Source organism: Octopus sinensis, linkage group LG6, assembly GCF_006345805.1.
Source record: "Octopus sinensis linkage group LG6, ASM634580v1, whole genome shotgun sequence".
Lineage (NCBI taxonomy): Eukaryota > Metazoa > Mollusca > Cephalopoda > Octopoda > Octopodidae > Octopus > Octopus sinensis.
In genome coordinates, this window is record NC_043002.1 from 39159625 (window position 1) to 39179624 (window position 20000).

General features: G+C 38.3%; 1 protein-coding gene across 3 annotated transcripts in view; it reads right to left on the reverse strand.

The window, feature by feature from the left end:
* LOC115212926 overlaps positions 1-20000 on the reverse strand; it is a 198389-nt gene that overhangs the window by 166596 nt on the left and 11793 nt on the right. For all 3 annotated transcript variants that reach the window (XR_003881778.2, XM_029781756.2, XM_029781755.2), the window contains exon 2: positions 12596-14041. Coding sequence is in view for 2 of the 3 variants with exons in the window: in XM_029781756.2 (XP_029637616.1) it covers positions 12596-12694 (99 nt within the window). In the remaining variant the exon portion in view is untranslated. The remainder of the gene's footprint in view (positions 1-12595; positions 14042-20000) is intronic.

Consider the following 20000-nt stretch of genomic DNA (forward strand, 5'->3'; position numbering starts at 1 on the left):
CTTTACGAATTGTACCTCAATCCATTGAGAGACACACTACACTTCCATTGCACCCAATAGAAACAGCAACCAAATTTTTTTAGGGTTAAAACTTTTTTGTGGGGGGTAAAACTTTTTTTTTAGGGTTAAAACTTTTTTTAAAAGTTATATCCTGCTGTCTTAAAAGTAAAGACGCCCTTTGGTCATGAATGAGCATGAGATTGCACCTAGAAAGTTACCTCCGAGAAGTCCGGGCAAGATTGCTTATGGGAGACCAGCAGTTTCCCATGCATATCAGCATCCGCTCTCCACGCCACCGATGTTTTCCAAGGGAAAGGCAAAGGCCGATAGAGCTTGGAACTAGTGGCATCGCAAACTCATTTCTACAGCTGAGTGAACTGGAGCAGCGTGAAATAAAGTGTCTTGCTCAAGAGTACAACACACAGCCCGGTCTGGGAATCGAACTCACTACTATATGTTGTTAGCCCGGTGCTCTAACCACTGAACCAAATGCCTTCACAGCCGTTGTCTTGAAACATAAGTAAGTAAATAAGAGACGTTGAATAACATTGTTCTAGATTCTGTGAGGCTGAAATAGCTGGAATAACTTTGATGAAGTCTCCTGAATCAAAGTTGACCTTACAATGTAGTACAAATACTTTGCAATATTTTTCTGACTGTTTACGTTCTAGGTTCAAGTCTCGTCGAGGTCAACTTTGCCGTTCATCTCGCTGAGATTGATAAAATAAGGTACCAGTCAAGTACTGAAGTCGATGAAATCGTCTCAAAATTGCTGGCCTTGTGCTTAAATCAGAAGCCATTATGTAGCACAAATATCGTTAATGAAATGACAGAATTGTTAGAGCATCGAACAAAATATCTTGCTGTGTTGTAGCTACTCATTTTTATAGTTCAAATCTAGCCGAGGTTAACTTAACCTTTCATCCGACTGGAATCGATAAAATAAAACACCAATCGAATACTGAAATCGATTTAATCGATCAACCCATAACCTCCACCAAAAACAAAAATTCAGGCCTCGTACCTATGTTAGAAACTGAAAAATAGTACAGAAAGTTGATAAGGGATCAGGTTAAACAACTTTCTATAAAGTATAGGTCGTTGACTAAGCTTGCAATAATTGTGTTTTGGCTATTACCATTGGACATCGTCAGGAACGCGTGTACGAACAGTTGACATCCAGAGGGAACGATAACACGACACCTTATTGTTTTTATCATATGCCACCGTCGCATATCGAGAGATACACAAATTATTTTTAAAGTAGTTACAAGGTCAAAACATAGTCGATTAAATCAATCTCAACATTGCATTGGCATTTATTTCATCAACCACATAAGAGAGGGCAAGGCAATGAGAAGGAGTGGATAGCTGCGTAGTCCAACGACCTTCTACAAATAATTCCTTCAGATCACATCCTACCGGTCTATATAAGGCCAGGATGCATCAGATATTCCTATTATCTACAGCTGGAATGTCTTAAGCTATAGGCCAGCTAGACTTGGGGCTAAACCATAATAACAATACCAATCTCAGAAGTTTGAAAGTTAATTTTGACCTCCGATCAATTTGAACTCAGAACGTAATGCCATTAAATAGCGAAACATTTTGTTATTCGCAGCGTATTTTTTGGTCATAATAAATATGTGCATGGAAATAAATAGTTGAAAAGAAAAGCTAAGGAAATTTGAGATATGACTCTGATAAATGCACTTTCACTGTTCCAGCCTAGAAACCTACAAAACGGATTTGGAAAGTGAATTCGTTTTCAAATATCACGTTTATCAATTTTACCATCCATTATCCAAATCTTTCCGAAAGACATGCATATCTCTCTCTCTCTCTCTCTCTCTCTCTTCATTTTCTTCAAGCAATACTTAAAGAATGAAATGGAAGCTTCATTACAAAGAAAACTCGACCGCAGCACTTGAAATGTTAACTTTATTTCTTTTGCTTTAGTTACTGACAAAGCTTTTATGTAGTTGTTTAACCTATTAGAAGGAGCAGTTAAAGATTCCTCAAAATTATACCCTGAAATAAAACCGGAATGGTTACAAGCGGAATGCATTTGATAACAAAAAGCTATGAGCACCTGACAACACATTGAGTATCAATTGTCCATCTTTGGTCTATCCCTTACAGCCGATCTGGAAGTTTGATTTAAGGTAGAGCATAAACAATTTAAACAGAATCTCGGTCTAGTGGGAATATTATCGGGAAAAAAAACTGGACACCTCCACAGTAAGACCTTGAGCGAATCATATCATAGGATATGAGGTGATTAGACCAGTTGACCTGACTCATAACAGTCACCGAGAAATTGACTTTATCGAGTTCATTTCTACTCATGAAGTTATGTAAAGATCTGCCTCAAAGGGCGCAACAAGAAATCTACTTTGATGTTCCACTCTGTAAACCAAAGAATCCAGTACTGACACCTTACCGTTCACACAGCCTTCTGGTACCTAGTGCTCTTTTATTTTTTAATTGTTTCAGTCATTAGAATGTGGCCATACTGGGACACCACCCTGAAGAATATTAGTTGAATGAATCGACTCGAGTACTTTTTTTTAAGCCTGGTATTTATTCTATCGATTTTTTTGCCGAACCGCTAAGTTACGGGGACATTAACACACCAACCAGTTGTCGACCGATGGTGGGAGGACAAACACGGACACAAAGATACGCACACATTGATATCTATATACTTACATACGACGGGCTTCTTTTAGTTTCCGTCTTCAAATCCACTCAGAAGACTTTGGTCGACTTGAGGCTATAGTAGAAGACGCTTGCACAAGGTGCCACGCAGAGGGACTGAACCCGGAACCATGTGGTTGGGAAGCAAGCGCCTTACCACATAGCCACGACAGCACATTTTTGTCATGGGTCTTCTCTTTCAAACATGGTACATCATCAAAGTTAACTTTAAAACATCAATACTTTCCATGTACTATCACACACAAAGCTTATTAAATGCCTTATTAATTTATTGTAATGCCATGCCTCTATTACAAAATCAAACAGAATATTCCTGAACCTCGGCTCTGAGTAGAAGACACGGCCCAGAATCTTTCTCTGCACTTCTACTTTATCTCTGCTGTTGTTTATAAAAGCTACTAAACCCTTGCCACCACCACCATTCTACTATATCGTGACATTCCTACTAAATATATATGATGCCTACATAATTTGTTATTGCCGACTCCCACACTACCTATCACTTATCACTACTCCTATCAGTTAGGTAAGTATGAAACCTGATCCCTTGAAATATTCTGTACCGGTGACGAAACTTTGAGTAATCAAAAAGATTATCAGGAGATAAGCGTTTAAACTAGGTAGAACAGTGTTCTACACAGTTTAAACGAATGAATTTATCAGGTGTATCAGCAATGACAATATAGTGACATTATTTCCCAATCTAATTAACAATCTTTCTAAATTCGACCTTCCCAAGCCAATACAGATGATTAGCGCTCTTGCTTCTTGTCCTACTCTTTTACTTATTTCGGTCATTGGACTGCGGCTATTCTGGGATACTGTAAGGTGGCGAGCTGGCAGAAACGTTAGCACGCCGGGCGAAATGCTTAGCGGTATTTCGTCTGTCTTTTAACTGCCCTGGTGGCATAATCGGTAAGCGCGCCGTACTTATAAAGGCGGCGAGCTGGTAGAGACGTTAGCACGCCGGGCGAAATGCTCTGTGGTATTTCGTCCGCCGCTGCGTTCTGAGTTCAAATTCCGCCGAGGTCAACTTTGCCTTTCATCCTTTCGGGGTCGATAAATTAAGTACCAGTGACGCACTGGGGTAGATGTTATCGACTTAATCCGTTTGTCTGTACTTGTTTGTCCCCTCTATGTTTAGCCCCTTGTGGGCAATAAAGAAATAGGTATTTCGTCTGTCTTTACGTTGCGAGTTCAAATTCCGTCGAGATCGACTTTGCCTTTCATCTTTTCGGGGGTCGATAAATTAAGTATCAGCTGCGTACTGATCAACTGGACCACCCCCCACCCACCCACCCCCCCAAAAAAAAATTCGGGCTTTGTGCCTAGAGTAGAAAAGATTCTGAGACACTGACTTGAAGTGTTTAGCTGATCAAATTGACCACAGTACATATTGTTTTAAGTATGGTACAAATTTTGTCGTACTCTTAAGCCGGACCGCTAAGTTAGAACAACAGGCACACACAAGCAAGCAGTGTGTGTGTGTGTGTGTGTGGTGAATCCACGGTAGCCTAGTGTTTCGAGTGTTGGTTTCGCTATTATAAGATTGTGAATTTCAATTCCCGTATCGGTAGCGCGATATGTCCTTAAGAAAGACATTTTATTTCACATTGTTCCAGTCAAAATAGTTGAATGTCTATCCCAGCTGATTGCTGACGCAGCCCTCTCTCCCTCTAGTTATCATATTCTCGATTGTCTGCTGAATAAACGGTGTATGTAAGCAAGTATATACAGGTTTAGTATCAAAAACAATTGATCGAAAACAGTTATTCTAAAAAATGCTATTGATGGAATTAACTGTCACTCGAATAAAGAATTCATCAAACTGTAATCAAACTTTCAAAATACGGGAAACTGTTATTTTGTACCAATTTATTATTTTTTTTAATATTTACTTAATATTTTTTAAATACATAATGGGAAACTGAATAAGTATATTTATGTTTAGACTACAAATACTGGTTTTTAGACAGCATACGAGTCTGACAGACAGCTGCTCTGTTCTTTAAATTCAATTAAACAAATTATACTAATACACAGTGAGGATATAGACCTATTTTAATATTTGCTACATATTTCGATCAGTTGCAGATTCGATAAACAGTGATTTTGATTAAATGTTTTTCGATCAGCTGTTTTTGATAAATTGTATTTCGATTAACTGTTTCCTATCAACTTTCTGCATACCATATATCAGATAATTGTTTTGTAATATAAGCAGAAGGACTGAAATTAGAGGGAAGAGGGACGGTCGATTAAATTGACTCTAGTATTTGACTGCTATCTTATATTATTGACCCCGGAGGAATGAAAAATGAAGTTAATCCCAGTGAGAGTTAAAATCAGAACGTAAAGAACCACACGACACTCTGATAATTCTGACAATCCACAGCCCTTATCCGATATGTGATCACCGTGATCACCGTGACCGACCAGGCGATCAGATGTTGCTACACATCACTGGTCACAATGCGCTTCGCATCGTTTTAGCCTTCAAATGACGCCACCCCACTGGCTAAGTGAGCAGGCCAATAGAAGAAAGAGTGAGAGAAAGTTGTGGCGAAAGAGTACAGCAGGGATCGCCACCATCCCCTGCCGGAGCATCGTGGAGCTTTAGGTGTTTTCGCTCTATAAATACTCACAACGACGGTCTGGGAATCGAAACCGCGATCCTATGATCGCGAGTCCGCTGCCCTAACCACTGGGCCATTGCGCCTCAACTATCCGATATGTAATTTCTTTTAAATAAAACTACCTGGTCCAGGCGCAGTCTACTTAACTGTAAATAGATACATTTCACTGTTGCAAGTAACATTCCGTCGTACATCGTCAAAATAATCCTCCTTTTCATCATCCAGAGCAGTGTAAAAATTGGCGATTGTTTTGTTATGTATAACTGGCAACCCTGTGTTTAAATTCGTTCCGCGAATATAGCTTGTAATGGAATGGGTTCCGTCAAGCTGACTCATTCTAGATCATTAGATGAAGATGAAGTTTTCGGCAGTTCTGCTTCAAACTAACATTTTATAGAACCCATTACCATCACCGTTATATGCATATATGTTCACTCACTTCAGGAGAAGATGAAACCATGTAGTTAAGATACTTCATATACTTCACCACGCCAATAATATTGTGTTTCGTACTTGAAAATTCCGCTCACCTAGCTACTATCCAGTTATTATTTTATATGATCACTAGTGCGTGGATGGTGCGAGGAAAAATGGTATGCGTGTTCTAGAGAATGCTAAATGTGCATTTTATTGGTACCAAAAATAAATCCAAGTAGATATATATTCGCTGTCATTGCAATTTTAATCAAGATAATATGGCCGATTATAACATAATGCTGTATGACATCATATAATATCTATGGTGTGATATTACTCTTGTCTAGAATAGATATATCTGGTGTACTTTTATCTAATCTAGTTGTACTGTAGTGTATTATAAGTATTATTGTTATCATTATTGATACTAATCATGCTGAAGATAGTGAATGTGGTTAGGCATGATATGGGCCGGGACTAAATGCCTTACAACAATTACTTAAGTCCTTCTAAGATTGTTCAAATCTCGTCAGAGTTGTCTTCGCTTTTCCCATTTCAGAAGTCGTTTAAACAAGTACCAGTTATAAATCTACTAATGCAGTAAATTATCAAAATTGGTGACCTTTTAACTTTTTTTTTTTACTTCTTTTTTTACCAATTCACCATCTTTTCTTTCAGTCGTTGGACAGCAGCCTTGGAGAGGTTAGTCGAACAAACTGACTCAAGTATTTAGTTTTTTTGCTTTTAAGTTTGGTATATATTGTATCAGACTCTTTTGCCGAACAGTTACGCTAGGTAAACGTAAGCAAACCAACACCAGTTGTCAAACGGTGAGGAGGAGACAAACGCGCGCGCACACACACACACACGTGTGTGTATGCAACGTGCCTCCACACCGTTTCCGCCAAACAAATTTATTCACAGGGCATTCTTCGGCCCAGAGAACTACAGTAGAGGACACTTTTTCAATGTACCGCGCAATGGAACTGAACCTGAGATCAGGTAGCTGCAAAACGAGCTTCTTAATCATACAACCGTATTTGCATCCAATTTTTGAAAAATAATTAAGTACAATGGAGTAAAAGGGCAAAAATCCATAGAACACCGCCAATAATTGTTTCCCTAATTTCTGAGTTCAAATCCCGTATGAATCGGCTTTACATTCTACCGAAAGGCAGGATTGTGCGATTGCTCCTCTTCCCTTCAAAAGTGTAGTCAACCTCAAAAAAATATTTTTAATTAGTGTAGTAGTGAGGTGAAGTGATGGCAGAAATGCCTTGCCATATATTTAATTTTTAATCTCTTCAATATATTTGTTTCAATTCCACTGAGCTTTCCTTAAGGAGGTCAAGGAAATAACTACTTATTATATATAGCTTTAACATGTCAGTCTTGGTTGAGTGTACCTATGATCAAAGGCATTTCGACCAAGGCCATAACATCGTTTTTATGTATCTAGTACTAAACAAGCTAAAGTAGCCTAGCCATTTTAAAAGAGTATAGTATGATTTGAGAAATATAGCTGCTGTTTTGAGCAGCCACGTACAGATTGACTCGTTAGCTCAGAAAATAATCATTTATTATTCTATGAAGTAGATTAACTTGACCGTATCTCTCTCCTTCAAACCAGTGGCTTCATCAAAGATATTTCGGAGAGCAATAAAGAAATAATTATCATCATGATTAAGACAGCAAGCTGGCAGAAGCGTCGGTGCAGCAGACAAAATGCATAACAGCATTTCTTCCAACTCTTTACGTTCAGAGTTCAAATACTGCCGAGGTCAACTTGCCTTTCTTTATTTCGGAGTCGATAAAATGAGTACCGGTAGAGCTGTAGAATTGATGTAACCGACTGCTCTGATACCTTCAAATTATTGGCTTTGAGACAAAATTAGAAACAAAAATATGTAAACATCGACCTAATATATGACTATAACTTTATTTTATTGAATTCGGATGGGTGAAAGGCAAAGCTGACTTCAACAGAACTTGAGCTCTGAACGTTAAGGATCATTGCTCTGTTAGAACTCTTTTTTTGTTTAGAAGATTTCCAGTGGGACAGTACCTGTAAAAGTAACCTAATCACAGCACTTTCTAATAAATAAATATAATAATAATAGCGATTATACACCGATACGTATACATTTCGTTAATACATATATATATACATATGTATACCCGAAAAAAAAAGCATCCCTTCCTATTACTCTCCCTAGCTAAGTTCAAACTCACACTGCCTCTAAATGGCAGCTACTTTGCGTAAGTAATGAAACAAATTAGCCTGTTAGTTCAGCGACCTACTTTGAAGATATGTAATTATACGTGTGTGTTTGTCTTAGAGAGAGGGGTGGGGATTATACATCAGCAATTTTGTTCAATAAAGACCTGACACATTCTCTCTCACTCCGGCTGAGAATAGTAACTAAAGCTATATTGAACAACAAAGTTCCTGATACACAAGCAACTGAGTTGCCATGACTGAAATATCTTTTTACCATAGTTATGTTGAAGTACGAGTAATCTGACAATGCACAGCATTGACAAAGTTTACTTTGAGCCAGAGAGAGAAGACCACTGCACAAGCATTTAACTTACAACACATAACAGCAAACAGTTCGGTAAAAATCTTGGGGAAGGAAACATAGGAAGAAACATGCATAGAACAACACCAATTTCCTTGGAGTCTGATCGTATATGTGTGTGTGTGCATGTATATGTATGTATATGCACATATATATATGAATGTATATACACGTAAAATCATATATATATGTTAGTTAGTTAGTTAGTTAATTTGGCTCAAAAGCAAATAGCAAGGCCATGTAGGGGGACATGGAGTTAAGTACAGGGTGGTGTTCATGTAAAGAGTTCAGGCCACTTGAGGTCAAGGGAGGCTTTGAACAAAGCGGTCGTCGGCATCTTCACCATCTCGTCTGGCAGCTTGTTCCACGGATCCGCAACCCGGACGGAGAAAGCTCCTCTCCTTCGATTGAGATGAAATCGTCGCAGGTAGAGCTTTTCGGAATGACCCCGCAGCCGACGCTCTGGAGCAGGAGTGAAGAACAGCTATTATATATTATATACAATATATATTATAATTTTGCTTAGCCATAGCAATATTAAAAATTAGCTGTTAGAGCTCAATATACTTATACTTTAGAGAAAAGCACTATGAGAGTACACAGAATAATATCAATTAATGAATAACAGAAGAACAGGAGTTACGTAATCGCTTTCATTAGTTTTACAGCTGTTTCTGGTACAAGAATCAATGTCCTCAAAGCTGAATACTTGTGCAACATCATATACCTTCCTCGGAGCCATTAAAATGAAATATACATTTATTTTGAAAGCAGTTAAATATACATATGTGGATAGGCAGGTAGGTAGGTAGGTAGGTAGGTACATATCCCCGCAGGATAGCATTTCTTTTGGTATGTAAAACAAATCATTTGGTCTTGTGCAGTTTTGTAGAGCAAAGTATAATGTGAAAATATATTACGATAACGCGATGCTTTGTGTGAGTTAATATGATATTCTCATAAGTAGAGTTGTGATGCTACTCCTTAACATTTTAATATAAGGTAACAGCGTATAGTTTGGCATCATATGATCTACTCTACTGTGTTGTTATGTTATTTCGCAATGCTAAATATATATTTAGATGAGATTTACACGTAGATGCTGTGTGTCATTTAAAGTCTACGGTTACTGAGACGTTTTGACATAGTACAAATGAATACATGTTGTACTGTTGTGCTCTGCTATTTTGTAATGTATGGCATGTAATGTATGGCATTGTTTTGTGTTGCGTGGTAAAATGTGACACAGTGATTAATAAAATAATTAATTATGTAAGTAGTGTTTGTATAAGAAGACTGAACCGCCGAAACCAACGACGTCGTTTCGAGTTCAGTTCTACTACACATCATGTTGAGCAAGTACCTTCTCCGTATCTTCTGTTCTTATCCCTGACCGACCGAATGCCCTGTGAGTGGATTTGGCGGACGGAAATTATGCGCAAGCCCATCGTATAAGGTGCCTGGTGTTAAAAGACCCGAAACGCCCTGGGACCCCAGAAACATCACTGACGATGTATCCCAGAGCATTCGCGAGATGTACCTTAAAACATGCAAATATCTGAGTGTGTGTGTGTATATATATATATATATATATATATATATATATATATATATAAACTTTTTTATACAAAACCATCACAAAAACTGTTACTCAGAATTTCACGTCTCCGTTCGTCCGACAGTTGTGATCAAGACTGGGTAACAATTTCTGCGATGTTGTTGTAACTTTAATTAAAAAAAAGCATATTACTCTACCCTCGGTATTCGAGCACTATTTCCACCCACCTTCTTTTGCATTTATGTGCATACTCGTGTGTATATGTGTGTGTTTGTGTGTATGCGTGAGCCTATCTTTCTGATTGTTTTTGTTACCCTCCCAGATGTTTGACAATCGGTACTGGTTCGTTTATGTCCCTGTAACTTAGCGGTTCAGTAAAAGAGACCGAATAGAATAAGTGCTGGCCTTAAAAAAAAAAACAGAAGTACTGGGGCCGACTTGTTCGATTAAAACCCTTCAAGACGTTGCCCCAGCATGGCTGCGGTCCAATGACTAAAGTAAGTAAAAAAAAAATAAAAGACTTCAAAATATACCGACATGCTATGCAATGCAGGAGAGCATTGTTTGTTAGGGTCTTTTATAATGTTCTTCGTTAAGTAGTTTAGGACATTGCTAATAAAACAAGTAAAAGGATTAGATAATAAAGGACTACTTTAGATAATAAGTTGCTACTATTAGCCATGTTCACCCGGCTACCACCAACACCTTATCATTGAGTAGCTTCAGCGAAGTATACTTTATTCAATGTTGCAATCATGCAGGTCACATCTCCAGTCGGGATATACCATCCCCTCCTTTCTTCTCACTTATCAGTCCCGGAGATCTAGAAAAAAGTATCACGTACACTGCACAGAAAATTATATACTGTTCTGGATAGTGTATCACGTAATACAACACTAAGTAAAAGTGATCAGTTAATTAAACAAGGGACCGTTTACATGGACACTCAGTGTGCTTAAAATAGCAGCCAAAACTCTGTCAAATTACGTCCTGCCATCTTAAACAAAAATCAAACATGGATAATATGGTCATTGGATATATTAGATGTGATGAAAGATGGGATGGACACAGTTGGAAGCTGGGGGCATTTGACTATAGGTTTTGAGAATCAAAATTGATATGGGTTGATCAAAACAACAGCTGACCAGTTTTTCAATATCGCATGAAACATGCTTATATATATAATATGTAACATTATAACATGTCCATAACTTACTTTTGCAATTTGAAAAATTGTTATAATTTATTGGAAAACATAAGCAAACAAATAGCGTTTTTTTATAAGAAACAGGAGAATGTGTGCTCCATTGATTGCATGCAACCTGCTGAGTTAACCTTTTTTCCTAATTTTTTTTTTCCGGATTGTAAAAGTAAGTTATTGACAGCCTGTGTGTGTATACATATACACATACACACACAACTATAAATTTATGCGTAGATAACATATTTACCGATAGATAGATAAAAACTCATATAATCGTATATGCATGCAGATATAGATATATATAAATATATATATATATATATATATATATATATATATATATATATATATATATATGCATGCATATATAAAATTACACACACACATATACATGTTTGTACGCACACACTAACACTAGACACAGACTCTGTGTTTGTATGTGTGTGGAATGATATTCTAAAGATAGTATTTGACTTGACATCAATATGGCATCCGGTCGGCGGGCCTGGTCTGTTTGCCACACTTACAGACGATCAGATAAAACTATTTAAGTTGAACAATGCCAGCCAACAACACACAGCTGGTCTGTAATGTTGTTAGTAAACAAAGCTACGTATGGAATAAAAACTCTCTCACTCAACTCTTTTTAAAAACATCCCTGATTTTGGCATGTATGGCTAGCAGAAACGATAGTTATATTAGTACCAAGATATGCTTGTAGGTAAGAAAGATAGGTAGGTAGGTATGTAGGTAGCTAGCTACGTAGCTAGGTTGGTAGGTCATTACTTTTTTTTCCTTTTGGTTTTCTTTTCCTTAGTTGGTTCCAACCCTTGTGGAACAATTTCTGTCCTGGAAAACCGCCATGTTTCAGAAACATTCGTAGGAAAATACGCAAATAGATAGAGAGAGGAAGAAAGAGAGACACACAGATGTAGACAGATTTCATTGATTTAATATGTATACACGTGTAACACAAGATATAGACATGAACATACATAGATACGCATGTGTGTGTATGTGCATTTGTGCTTATACATACATATGCATGCATACATATGTCTATATAATATACGCATATATATATACGCAGATGTTTATATATATATATGTATGCATGTATATATATATATGCATATTATATACATATATATATATATATATATATATGCATATTATATACATATATATATATATATATATATATATATATATATATATATGCATTATCACACACACACACACAGGTGTTTATATATATATGTATATATATATATATATATATATATATATATATATATATAATACTGTACGATACCTCTGTTTGTGCATTTGTGTTTATGTGTGTGGATGCATACGCATATTTATTTGTTATATGCAAGTGTATTGCATGTGTATACTCATTATTATTATATGTGTGTGTGTGTGTGTGTGTGTGTGTGTGTGTGTGTAACGAAACAATAGCGAAATATCAACGTACCTTGAGAACTTGCAATGGGTTGGGACCACCTCCTTGTAGCCTGAAGCCCCATGGTGCTCCGCCGTCAAGGGTGACGGTTAAAATCCCAGTACTGATCATGATCCTGTCAAGTTCCAAAAATCTAGTAGCCAAAGAGTACTTGGATTCTCTATCTTCGAATAGATTGAACTGTTCCGATAAATCCCTCTTTTCCTCTCGGCGCTGTCAAGTTATCAAAACTATAATTGCTTCCTGGGGAACAAAATATGGTTTTAATCTAAACTCAATTCGCCTGTTTCCTTTGCAAATATTTATTGTTAATATTATTGTAAATGCAACTAATTAGTCATGCTAAATTGCAAGAAATTTATTGATTAATTATTTGCTAATTAATTACATATTAAAATTTTCTAGGAAGTTTCTTCTGTCTTGTTATTTTTTTTTTCAATGCACCCCCCCAAATGGAACAAATTGGAGAAACTTTGTTAATCGAATAACAAAGTGTGCTATATATATATTTAGGGGGTTATTTTGTTGTTCACAGTCGCCTTTTTTTCCGTTTTTTGGTATTTGTTATTTCTGTTTTTGAGTTGTTTTTCTTTACTTTTGTTACTAGATTTTTGGGGTGGGGATCGCGAAAAAATTGATATTAAAAAAAAATTTATCAGCTGAGGCCGGCTAATGGTGGTAAGAGTATGGCGTCGGCGGCTTGAAAGAGATCTTGTTCAAGAAGAAGAAGAAATATTCTAGGGGGTGGCAGTGTTGACTACCTTCCACGCAAAGTAACGTCATTCCATCTTGATGTTGGGTAGCAGGAATGGATTTTCTGTGGCTGCTGTGCTTTCTCACTATCTGCTATGCTACCTACTCTGGGCTTTTTGCTTCTCTACAGGTAACAGAAACCTCGGTTCAGCACTGTAGAGTGGGGTGGTGTTGGAGGGTAACGGCGTGTTAGTGCTGACTGCGGTGTTGGTAGTTGTGGGTGTTTGGTAGTGCCGATAAGGATGGCGGTGGTGAGGGTAGAGTGTACTGCAAGCGATGGTGGCGGTAGTGGCGGTGGTGGCTGAAGGCAGGGTGTAGTGCAAGTGCTGGTATTGCTGTCGATTGAGGGTGCTGGCGGCGGTGGTGGTAGCAGAGAATGCTTAAGCAGAAGAAATCGTCAGCCAACTGCTAATAGAACTTTTTACTCCCTTTTGGAAGATAGGGTAGGGTGGGTGAATGTGTGAAGCAGTGTTAGTAAAGAACGGTGATAAAGAAATAAAAGTTTTTTTTTTTTTTATGATGATAAGGTTGAAGACACTAAGTTCGAAGTAAGGTGGAGTCCTACAGGGAGAGACGTGGAGACGGCAGAGACAGCAGCAATACTAGCAGCAACGACAGCAACAACAGCCACAACAGCGTCAGCAGCAGCAGCGAGAGTAACTGTTATAAAATGGTAGTTCCACAGACGGAAAACACCAACCGGCTCTGTAAAAGAAATATGAAGAAAAAGTGAAAATACACACAGACAGGGAATGGAAATTTATTAGTATCGAAGTTTTGGTCTGTAACTTGCTAAAAGCAAAAACTAGGATAAGACTTTAGAATTGAACAGAGCAGAAGCAGAGTCGAAAAGTTCTCGAGTGTTTATTTACTTAAGATTAGCAAACCTGGAAATTTCATCAAAATTGAAATTATAGGAGTTGTTAGTGTAACTCTTATAGCATAATCTAATATTAAATGCATTCACTTCACTTGCCAATTCTTCTGCTCTTTGGTGTCATGGTGCAGCGATAAATTTTGGGCGAATTACGACTTCATTTCAATTTCCAGTTGAGATTGCATACAATTTTGCTTATGTCTTTAGGGGGAAAAAACTGCATAATTTTATATCATCGCAGAACATTTTCTTTTTAGATCTAAGATAAGGCAAAGCTTTACAGTGTAAGAAATCAATATTACGTATACCGTCTAGACAAACACTTTATTTGAAACTATACAACAACTACAGCAACAACGTTATTAGTACTGTTGGAAATATGGCAAACTTGCAGAACCGTTATCTCGCCGGACAAAATGCTTAGCAGCATGTCGTCCGTCTGAGCTCAAATTCCGCCGAATTAGCCTTTCATCCTTTCAAGATCGTTAAAATAAGTACCAGTTAAGTACTGGCGATCGATGTAATCGTCTTACCACACCCCCTTGCGCCAAAATTTTAAGCCAATATTATTATTATTGTTGGAACGATAACGAGCAGGCAGAAACGGTAACTCGAAGGACAAAATGCTTAACGGCATTTCGTCCGTCTTTACGTTCTGAACTCAAATTCCGCCGAGGTCGATTTTTGCCTTTCGGGGTCGATTAAATAAGTACCAGTTACGCACTGGGGTCGATATAATCGACTTAATCCGTTTGTCTGTCCTTGTTTGTCCGCTCTGTGTTTAGCCCTTTGTGGGTAGTAAAGAAATAGGCATTTCGTCCGTCTTTACGTCCTGGACTCAAATTCCGCCGAGGTCGATTTTGCCTTTCATCCTTTCGGGGTCGACAGAATAAACACCTATCAAGTACTGGGTTTGATGTAATCGAATTCACCCTCCCACCAAAATCTGTCGGTCCTGTGCCACAAATTGAAACTATTATTGGTACTTTTACAGGTTTTACAGACCGATGGTAAGCTCTAGGCGAACCAAAGCAGAGACTCTGTTGTGATTCACAACTGGCGTTTGAATCACTCACATCACATGAAGGCATGCATGATACAATAACCCACTTTAGGTATAGCTGTGGTGCAAGAAATTCGCTTCCCAGCAACGAGATTTCCAGTTTAATTCCACTGCACAGTGCTTAGGCAAGTGTTTTCTGTTAGCTACAGGTTGAACAATGCCGTGTGAAGAAAATTTCATCTACAGAAGCTGTATGGAAGACTGACGTGTGGAGGTAAGGGAGAAAGCCATACTCGATGGCGAGAAATCGCCCATAAATTGGTGCGTCGAACAAAATATACTGTGTGATATTCACTTCGCCTAAGTTTCACTCGTTCGAAACTTGTAACCAACTCTGCTGTTGTTCATAAAATGTATGGTATAAAATAAAAACAGAAATATAAGCGACATGACAGAGCGTAAACAAGTAGGAATTTAAATTGGGATGCAAATATAATACCTGCGGAGCTCAGTTATGAGGTGCGATGTTTGAGAAAAATGTGTTCCCTGATAGTGCATGCTAACTTGGAGTCTAGAGTGGGTTGCTGTGCAGGGTGGACTGTGTGCCTTTCCTCGGAGTACTTTTTATATTCTATCTTTTATCTGTTTCAGCCATGGGATTGCAGCCTTTCTGGGACACCGCCTTGAAGGAGTCTTTTTTTTTTCTGTCGAATATATCGTCCCCAGTACTTATGCTATTTTTAAAAGGCTGGTACTTACTCTATCGGTGTCTTTTGCAGAAGGCTTTGCTACGAGGGACGTAAACAAACCAACACCAGTTGTCAATCTGTTAGAAGCGTGATAATCATACACACACACACCCACACGTTTCCACACAGTTTCCCTCAACCAAATTCACTCACAAGACATCAGCCGGCCCTGGGTTTATTATACTAAGAAGACATTTCCCCCAGAGTGCCACGCTGTGGGATTGAACCTGAAACCATGTAGTTTGCAAGTAAGGTTAATGAAAGTGAAACTGCTTCAATCAGAAATTTGATACTCAGTCGTGGAACTAACAGAATGGGAGACTACCACTTTACATAGCTACTCACTACTCTCTGCTGACGAAACACTACGTAGTTGTTTGATCTGCTAAGAATAATTCAAACCAAATCTCACTCAAATTGCACACGTGAATGTCTTTAACAAATGAAAGTCATATTAGATACACCATGTCTGAAATTATATAGTCAGGGTGATCATGGCTTGTATATCTTATTGTTCATAAGGCGGCGAACTGGAAGAAACGTTAGCACGCCGGGCGAAATGCGTAGCGGTATTCCGCCTGTCTTTACGTTCTAAGTTCAAATTCTGCCGAGGTCGACTTTGCCTTTATCCTTTCGAGGATATGTTGCATGGACCCCCAAAAAATTTATATGGAGCCCCAGTGGCCATATGGACCCTGGTTGAGAACCACTGCCTTAGAGAAATGGAAAGCAAAAATCAATCTGCCATGGGGTTTGAATTCAGAACTTATATGAAGACATATTAACACCATAAAGTATCCAACAGTTTCTGCTCCAGCATCCCCCTCAACACAACAGCTTATAATTGCAATAATGGAAAAATTAGGATCACTTTATGCGATTGCAAGTCGAAGTGACCGTCGCCTGATATCTATTATGCATCATGGAGTTTTAGTTCAATTCTGCGGCAAGAAATATGCTCACACGATATACTTAAGGTGCAAATGATGTGTAGTTTCTCTGCGCGTCATATATCGTAGCACTTTGAACCGTTCTAAATGCTGCTGAGGAAAATACTAGTGGCCTCATTTTTGTCTCTCAATTTCCAAATATATTATAATAGTGCTACAGCGATTAATGAAGAGCTTTTGTGCTGGTGCAGGTGATATCTGAAGGCGTAATCTATTAGCATTACATATCTTGTTTGTGTATAAGGTTGCTATAGACACCAGTACGGTATATAATAGTTTTCACTATTTGCTTTTCAGCTTTAAAAAAACTATATCTTTCGTAACATTCCAGCTCTGCAGATTTGCTATCTTTAATTGGCAGCTAATTGGAGGGGTAAGGTGGTTAATTGATAGAGTTTTTAAAGCGTCAGGCTGAATGCTTTGCAGTATTTTTCTAACACTCTGCGCTCTGAGATCAAATTCCACTGTTCTCAACTTTGTCTTTCATCCTTTGGGGGTCGATAAATTAGATACTAATCTGAGGCAGTAGATTGGTGAAATTGTCAGAGAGATCGACAGGATGCCTTGTGGTACTTGTCCTGTATTTTGTACGTTCTAGATTCAAGTCTTGCCCCCTGTTATCGGAAAGCAGAAAAAAAAACGATGATACTACTGTTAAGAGTTATGACTGAACATATAGTATCAAAAATAGAAAAACTCGGTACGATCGGGAGATCGGCTGCCATCAGCATCAGCATCACCATCGCCACAACCATCACCATCATCACCACCACCATCACCACAGATGTCAGATACCTTCGAGCTACGCATGCTTGTAATATGTTTGCATTGTAGATTTCAGTTACACAAGAACACTTGACACGTTTTTCATGCAGCTGAAGGACATTTATACAAACCAACGTATACACACAAATACATATATATATGAATACACACATTCACATTCACGCATAGGCACACACACACACACTCGTATCAATATCATATGAGCGCCGTAAAGGTGATGTTACAAGAGCAAATTATAAGTAATGTGAGTTTTTATACAGTTTTGTAAAACAATAGAATAACATACATATTTCTTTATTGCCCACAGGGGGCTAAATACAGAGGGGACAAACAAGGACAGACAAAGGGATTAAGTCGATTACATCGACCCCAGTGCGAAACTGGTACTTTATCTATCGACCCCGAAAGGATGAAAGGCAAAGTTGACCTCGGAGAATTTGAACTCAGAACGTAACGACAGACGAAATACCGCTAAGCATTTCGCCCGGCGCGCTAACGTGTCTGCCAGCTCGCGGCCTATAGAATAACATACAATCAAACGAAATGGTTACAATAAGAACAGTCAGGAGACCCTTACAGATCCCAGTTTAGCCTGACGATCAAGGGCAAGTCGTCACATCCAATGTGATCGACAGCTGCCTGTTTTTGAGTGGCGCCCGCCTCATCGAAACATGTGGAACGATTAAAACAAAGACGAATGTGACGATTGGATTCGAACTCGTAGCTTAAACGGACGTAACTAAATACTGCCAGACGTTTTTATCCGTCGCTCTGCTCTTACTCTCACAATCCACGCCTGTACTAATCTTCACTTATAATGCTAGTAAAGACAATGATGATGATGATGATGATGATGATGATGATGATGGTGATGGTGATGATGATGGTGATGGTGATGATGATGATGATGATGATGATGATGATGATGATGATGGTGATGATGGTGATGATGATGATGATGATGATGATGATAGTGGTGGTGGTGGTGGTGATGATGATGATGATGATGATGATGATGATGATGATGATGATGATGATGATGATGATGATGATGATGATGATGATGATGATGATGATGATGATGATGATGATGATGATGATGATGATGATGATGATGATGATGATGATGATGATGATGATGATGGAGGAGGAGGAGGAGGAGGAGGAAGATGGTGACGATGATGTTCATGGTGGTGGTGGTGATGGAGGTGATGGTGGAGGTGGTGGTGACAGTCGCGGTAGTGTTAGTGATGGCGGTGTGAATTGTGTTTGTGGTGATTTTGAGGTGGTTGTGATGGCGATAGCGGTGATGATGTTGATCATCATCATCACTACCACCACCATCATCACCACTATCATCATCACCATCATCATCCTCATCATAATTATCATCGTCATCACCACCACCACCACCACCACCATCATCATCATCATCATCATCATCATCTCCAACATCCCCATCATCGTTATTATCGCCATCACAACTATCATCAGCACTACCACCACCACCACCATCATAATCATCATCGTCATCATTGCACATTTTGTACGTTAAATTTTTAATGTAAAATGGTGCAAGTCCAAAAGCAACAAATACATAAACACTCACACCTCATCATACATATTCAAGCCTACACAAGCAGATGCCAGCTTAGTGTATCACACATGATAACATACATTTGCAGTGGTGCTCACACGCAAGTAAATACCTCAACACACACACACACACACACACACACACACATACGCACACATACACACATACATACATACATACTACATACATACATACATACTACATACATACATACATACATACATACATACACTCGCAGAGAAACACACAGACATTGAGTCATTCGTACTTATATAAAAGATGTGTTCTTTTTTGTGGCCGTTCGACCTGCTAGAAATAGCAGCAAACGCTTTTGTCAGATCACACTTTAGCCATTTTAAAAACAAATCGGAAGGTTATATCAAGTAATATAGTCCTATACATATTTTGATATATGCTTGTTTGCATGTGTGTATATATATATATATATATATATGTGTGTGTGTGTGGTGTGTGTGTGTGTGTGTGTGTGTGTGTGTGTGTGTGTGTGTGTGTGTGTGTGTGTGTGTGTGTACAGCAAAAATTTAGATTCAAATGAATATGGTACTTAATTTAGATGCACCAGAATTCTGTAAGGTGTTATCCATAAAAATCCGTGGGGTGATTATAATCAAAATAAACAACAAGAATGACTCCGGTAATTTGGTATGTATGTATGTATTTATGTATGTATGTATGTATGTA